General features: G+C 65.0%; 1 protein-coding gene across 1 annotated transcript in view; it reads left to right on the forward strand.

Annotated features, from left to right (window-relative positions):
• Positions 1 to 1,211: 1,211 nt before the first annotated feature.
• Positions 1,212 to 6,411, forward strand: part of PHGDH (phosphoglycerate dehydrogenase) — an 11,296-nt gene continuing 6,096 nt past the window's right edge. Inside the window, exon 1 of the mRNA XM_009273329.1 lies at positions 1,212 to 1,436. Coding sequence (XP_009271604.1) covers positions 1,212 to 1,436 — 225 coding nt within the window. The remainder of the gene's footprint in view (positions 1,437 to 6,411) is intronic.

Consider the following 6,411-nt stretch of genomic DNA (forward strand, 5'->3'; position numbering starts at 1 on the left):
GAGCCCCGGCAGCAGCCCCCCGCGGCCCCGGGGAGGGGGTCTGGGTTTTGGCAGCGAGCAGGGGCTGCCTAAGGCAGGGCTGGCCCCGGCCCCGGCCGCTCTCCAAGGGGCCCCCTGCCTCCATGCTATCACAGCTCACCAGCTCCCCACCGCAGCTGCAATCAGGTTTATTTTCAGCAGAGAAGCGTGAGTCATTTCATGATTTAAAAGAAAGAAAAAACCCACAAATTAAAAAACCCAGATTTTTTTCCTTAAAAAAACCCATCAGAGTATTCATTTTCTAATCCCAGCATGACAGCTTTTTGGAGGGTCCTGAGAGCCGGGTGGTGGGCAGTCACCCCCAGCACCACGATGGGCTCAGCGCCCTGCCCACGTGCATGATGCTGAGCCCCGGCAGCTGGGCAGGGACAGCAGGTCCCTACAGCACAGGTGGCCCTGGGACTGTGCCCCCTGAGCTGGGGACACCACACCAGCACCTGATGGGCAGGGGACACAGCACTGCCAGCCTGGGAGGGAGCGGGAGGAGGCAACTGCAGGGTGTCACGGCCCCTGCACCAACAACCCGCCACGAGGGGAAACTGAGGCATGATGGCTTTAAACACACCAGCGCTGGCCAGGCATGGCCCTGCGCCCTGCCAGGCACCATAACTGGCATGTTACCCAGAGGCACAGTACCCAGAGGCACGATACCCAGAGGCACGGTACTCAGGGGCACAGTACATGGAGGTGCAGTATCCAGAAGTGCAGTACCCAGAGGCGCGGTACCTGGAGGCACGGTACCCAGAGGCATGACATTCAAGGAAGCACAACACCCAGAAGTACAATAACCAAAGGCATGACACCCAAGGAGACCCGATACCCAGAGGCACAGTATCCAAGAAGCATGATCTGTAGAGGCATGACACCCCAGGAGGACGGATACCCAGGAGGCATGATACCCAGAGGCAAAACATCCGAGGAGCCACAATACCCAGAGTCAAGATGCACAAGGATGCACAATACTCAAGGAAGCACAATACCCAGTGGCACGATATCCCAAGGCATGATATCCCAGGAGGCAAAATATCCGAAGAGGCACAATACCCAGTGACATGACATCCAAGGAGGCATGACACCCAGAAGCATAATACCCGGAGACACAACAACCAAGGAGGCATGACAGCCAAATACCTGATACCCAAGGAGGTGCGATACCCAGAGGCACAATACCCATGGAGACACAGTACGATATCCAAGGAGGTGCCATACCTGGGGGTGTGACACCCGAGGACATGCAATACCAGAGGAAGCACAACACCCAAGGAGATGCAACACCCAGAGGGGTAATACCCAGACAGGAGGGTGGCCAACCCCTGTGCCTCCAGTGCCATGGGGGCTCCTCGGGGCCACCTGGAGGCAGGGCCAGCCCGACGGTGTGGCTGGCCATGGGCTCTGGGGTGAGCAAGCAAAGCACCCACTTTCCTGCAGCCTGGCTGCCCAGCCAGCACCCCCCAACACCAGGACTGGGAGCCCCGTGCCAGGCCACGGGGTTGCTGGGCCGGTAGGAGTCCTGGGTTCTGCCACGGCTGGCTGGGCGGGATGGGGACTCCCCCCTCCCCATCCGTGTGCCCAACACTGGGAATTTGTTTGCTGCAAAGGGGAGGCCACCGTGGTGCTGCTGGGGCTGCAGGAGGACAAGAGCCCTTTCATGCTGGCCATGCCACCCTGGGGTGCGGAGCAGAGCTGCCAGCACAGTGCAGAGCCGGAGGGGGGCACTGTCCCAGGGCCCCCCACCCACCAGGCAGCACTTCCCACCCCTGATGTAACTTCAAGCCCTGGCACGAGGGCTGCCACGCGGCCCTGACTCAGAGCACCCACTGACTCACAGCATCTCCACAGCATCACACCAGGGCCACCGTGGCTGCTTGCCAGCACCGGCACCCCGGAGTGCCGCCGGGGAGAGGGGAGAGCGCAGGGGTGGCTGCCAGGGCCACGGCACGTCGGCTGCGTGAGGGTGGCACTGCCCCATGGGAGAGCATCCCCAAAGCACCCAGCACTGCTCAGCACACCGACGGCAACTCACCTCCTCCTGCTGCTGGATCACCTCCCACGAATAGACAGATGGACAGAAGGATGGACGAAGTGATGGATGGCAGCCCCCAGCCCTGTGCTCAGCCACAGCCACTCCGGGTGCCTGCGACTGTTTCCAGGCTGGCAGAGGGGCCGTGGTGAGGGCTGGACAAGGCCAGGGAGAGCGTGGCAGCTCAGTGCCGGGGCCAGGATGCCGAGTGTGGCACGGCCTGGCTCCCTGCTGACTTGTCGGCACAAATGTTTCAGCAGGGGATGAGTGCCGCCACGGGGGAGGTGGAGCCGGGGACAGCCAGCCACGACCGCGGCGGCCGCCTGTGCGCCTGGGCGTGTGTGCACAGCACACGGCACAGCCGCCCACCGCCCGCCCGCCCACAGGGCACAGCAACAAGGTCTCCATTGAGCGTGGCAGGACGGAGGGAGCTGGGGGCCGGCGTTACCCACACTCCTGGCGAGGACGGCTCCCGGCACTGCACCGCACGCGTGGCAGCCGGCACGGCTCCCAAGGCCCCACAGCCCTGGCCGGGTGCCGGGACAAACGGTCTGGCCGGTGGCTCAGGCTGGAATTGGGGATGGGCAGAGCCAGGGGAAGAGCTGGAAGGATGCAAACAGGGCTCCCCATGCTGGCACCCCGAACCACAGTGCTTCCCACAGGGCCACCCTTGGCCCACCACCTCCCAGCAAACCCCACCTGCCCGGCGCCCCGAGGAGAGCCCAGTGCTGGTGCCAGTGCCAGCCCAGCCCCACAGGACCCTACAGCCCCTGCCCTCTTGCTTGGCACAGCACATGCTGTCCTGGCACCCCCGGGTCCTCACGGCACAGGGCAGCGACCACCTGTGTGCCCCCAGTGCTGGACGAGGGGCCCCTGTTCACTTCTCGCGCACTGGCAGCTCCCCTGAACCCCTTGCCTGGATGCCTGGCAGCGCTCCCGGGCTTGCCCCATGCAGGGCCCGGCGAGCCACAGCCCAGCTGGAAGTGGGGTGTCCCACAGCCCCACCTGCAGCACCAACCCGCGGGACCCCAGCAGCAGGCAGGGGACACCCACGGCCCAAGGGGGATGGGGTTGGGGACAGGCAGTGTCCGGCCCCACACAGCCCCGAGAGCACAGCTGCATCCCAGCCACATCCCGGCCACATCGATGCCGGTTGGTACCTGGGCCTGAACCTACCGCGGCATCACCACAGCCCAGCGTGGGCACACGCAGCCCCCACGCGTGCCCAGGGCACAGGGACATCCCGACCGGCATCACCCACGGACACATGCACCCACGGATGACACACGCACACACGGACACGCTTCTCACCTCTGCCGCGGGGCTCGCATCCTGCCCCAGGCCGGGCACCACTGCCCCGCGCCGGGTAGCACCGGGCTGGGCACCGGCGGCACCGGGCGGCACCGGGCCGAGCCGGCGGGTCTCCGCAGGCGCTGCCTGGCCGCCCCAGCGTGCGCCGGGGAGGCGGCTCTGCGGCACCGGCCGGCTCCGCCTGCCGCTGCATCCCCTCCTCCTCCTTCTCCTTCTCCTCCTCCTCCCTGCCTCCATCCTTCATCCATCCCTGCTACCCTCCATCCTTCCTTCCCTCCTTCCATCCCTCCCTCCATCCCTTCCTCTGACCCTCCATCCTTTCTTTCCCGCTCCATCCCTCCTTCTGACCCTCCATCCTTCCTTTCCCACTCCATCCCTCCCTCTGTCCCCCCCTTGCTCCCTTCCTCTGCCCCCCTTGCTCCCTCTCTCCATCTCCCCCTTTGTCTCCCCAGTCCCCCTGCCCAACTGCTAGCCTGCCCCAACTGACACAGCCACCCCCCCCCCCCAATCCACTTCCCCCAGTCCCTCTGGACTGAATCCCAATCCTTCCCCACCCTTCAGTCCCCCAGGCACCATCCCTGATCCCTCCCTGACCCCCCCAATCCTTCCCCTAATTTCCCAGTCACCCCAAAAGACCCCCATTTAGCCAAGATCCCCCAAGGCACTCCTAACCATTTGTCCCAATACCCCAGTTACCCCCAGTCCTCCTTGTCATCCCCTACCACCCTGGGTCTTCCTTGGATGCCTCCATCCAACCTGACACCTCCAATCCCCCTTGTCACCCACAGAGCCCCATGAGGCCCCCAGGTACCCTTCCAGCCCCACAACACCCTCACTTGCTCTCTAATCTTCCATGACTTCCCAGTCCTTCACTGGGACACCCTTGTCACCCTCGATCCCCCTTGACCCCACCATCACCCAACCCCCGCTTTAACACCCACCGTCACAACCTAATACCCCAATCTCCTTCACCGTTGCCTCTCCTTTGCCACCCCCTATCCCGACCCTAATAACCCCAGTCCCCTTTGACCCCCCTAATTCCTTTCCCTGCTTGATACCCCAGCCCCAGTGCTGCCCCTGCCCTCTCCCCCAGACCCACACCCTCTGCAGGGACCACCCCCTCCATCACTCTCCTCCATCCTGCACCCACGGGCCCTTGGCCAGCCATCCCCTGTGGCCCCCCACACCTGCCACCAAGCAGATCCCATCCAGGACCCCTGTATGAATGGGGTCAGCAGTGGGTTGCCGTGTCCCCATAACCCCCAGACTCCGTTCCAGTGGTTCATTGGCCACCACGGCCCATGTCCCCCGGGCAGCCATCCCCCTGGCCCTGCCAGCTTTGGGGTCCCCACCAGCCCTAGGGGCCCTTCCTCAGGACACAGGTAGGGACCAGATTCAAGTCTTGCCAGCTGGCTCCCTTGGAGGGCCAGGAGCCGGGGGACATGCCTGCTGGCACTGCCACCCCACCAGTGCCCCCTGTGTCCCAGCAGGCCCCCTGCGAGGGACAAGGTGCTGGGGTGCCGCTGAGCTGTGCCTCCAGCACTGCTCCCCAGGAGAGGGCACCAGCCGGCCAGGAAAAGCCAGCAAATACGATGTGGCGGCAGGGGGGTTGGCCCGCCTCCACACAAGTGGGCCACAGGTGCCACGTGGGAGAGGGGCCACGGAGACGTACAGAGGCGTTGGGCAAACCCAGGTGGTGCCAGCATGGGGAGCAGGGTGCCAAGACGCCGGGTTGGTGAACACCTTGAGCAATGTCTTAATGGTTAACCGAGGCCAGGGCCAGTGGCAGCGCTGTGCCAAGGGCCAGTGGGGCTGTGGGGCCGTGTCCCAGCCACAGCATGTCCTGCAGCATGGGTGCCCCCAGCCCATGGCACACGTGAGGCTGTGGACAGGGAGCCCTGTCCCTGTCCCTGGGTCACACAGCCCCGTCAAGGGGCCATTTCAGGACCCCGCCGCAGATTTCTCCAGCTGCTGCCTTGACCCCATCTCTCGCCCTGTGTCGGCTGCCCTGGACTTTCCCTCCTCTGGCGTCACAGTTGTTTCCTGGCTGTGGCTGCAGTGTATGCAGCACCAGGGTATAGGTAGTGCCAGGGTGTACATAGCACCGGGGTGTATGCAGTGCCGAGGTGTACGTAGCGCTGGGCTCTCACACCTCAGCAGTGCTGGTCCATCACTTGGGCTCTGCTGGGTTTAACAGCCTCTGGGGCCACCCCAGGTCTCACATGGGGCAGTTGGGTCCAGCCCTGCACCTTGGGCGGCACAGAGTCTGGGGAAGGGCTCAGTCCTGTCAGGACCTGGCTTGGGAGCGCCGTGTCCCTGCTGCCCAGCCGAAGTGCATGGAAAGTGGTGGGCAAGGAAGGGCCAGATCCTGGCTCCCCCCCTGGGGTCTGTCTGGTCCAGCTGCACTGCCAGGTTTTGTCCCCATGAGCAAGGGGATGTCCTCCATCCCTCACCATCACTCATGCCAGGCTGTGCCTGGCCCCATGGGGTCCCCACACCGTCCCCTCTTGAGGGCCAGCACTTTCCCCCACGAGGTCACTGGACACAGTCACATGGCTCTTGCCCCACGGAGGGTGTTTGCTGGGCGGCTCCCATGCACCCCACGTCATTGGGAGCCAGTGGCCAGGGCTGGCCCCATGCCCCTGGCCCCTTATCGGGGGCATTGCTCAACAGCGGGTGCAATGCCGGGGGCGGGCAGGGGCCACGGCACTGCCTCACCTCTGGGCTGTGGGGCCTGGGGAACCCCCATTCCTGGGCAAGCTGGGGGGACGTGTCTGGGCTTGCCATGGGCTGGGGGCTGGGCTGCTCCCCTGCCGGCAGCACTCCCAGCTTTGCGGGGAGCCACCAGCACCCCCATGGCTGCCACCGCTGTTCCCCTCCTGCCTTGCCGTGCTGTGATGTGCGGGGCAGGCACACTGAGGCACGGCCGCGGTGAGCGGGCGGGGGGACACGCTGCCCCCCGCTCCCCTCGGCTTCGTGGCTCCCCGGCCCGGGGGCAGCGGGGTCCTGCCGGGGCACCCCCTTGCTCTGGGGCTGCTGGC

The sequence above is a fragment of the Aptenodytes forsteri genome, unplaced genomic scaffold (assembly GCF_000699145.1).
Source record: "Aptenodytes forsteri isolate BGI_AS27 unplaced genomic scaffold, ASM69914v1 Scaffold95, whole genome shotgun sequence".
Classification (NCBI taxonomy): Eukaryota; Metazoa; Chordata; class Aves; order Sphenisciformes; family Spheniscidae; genus Aptenodytes; species Aptenodytes forsteri.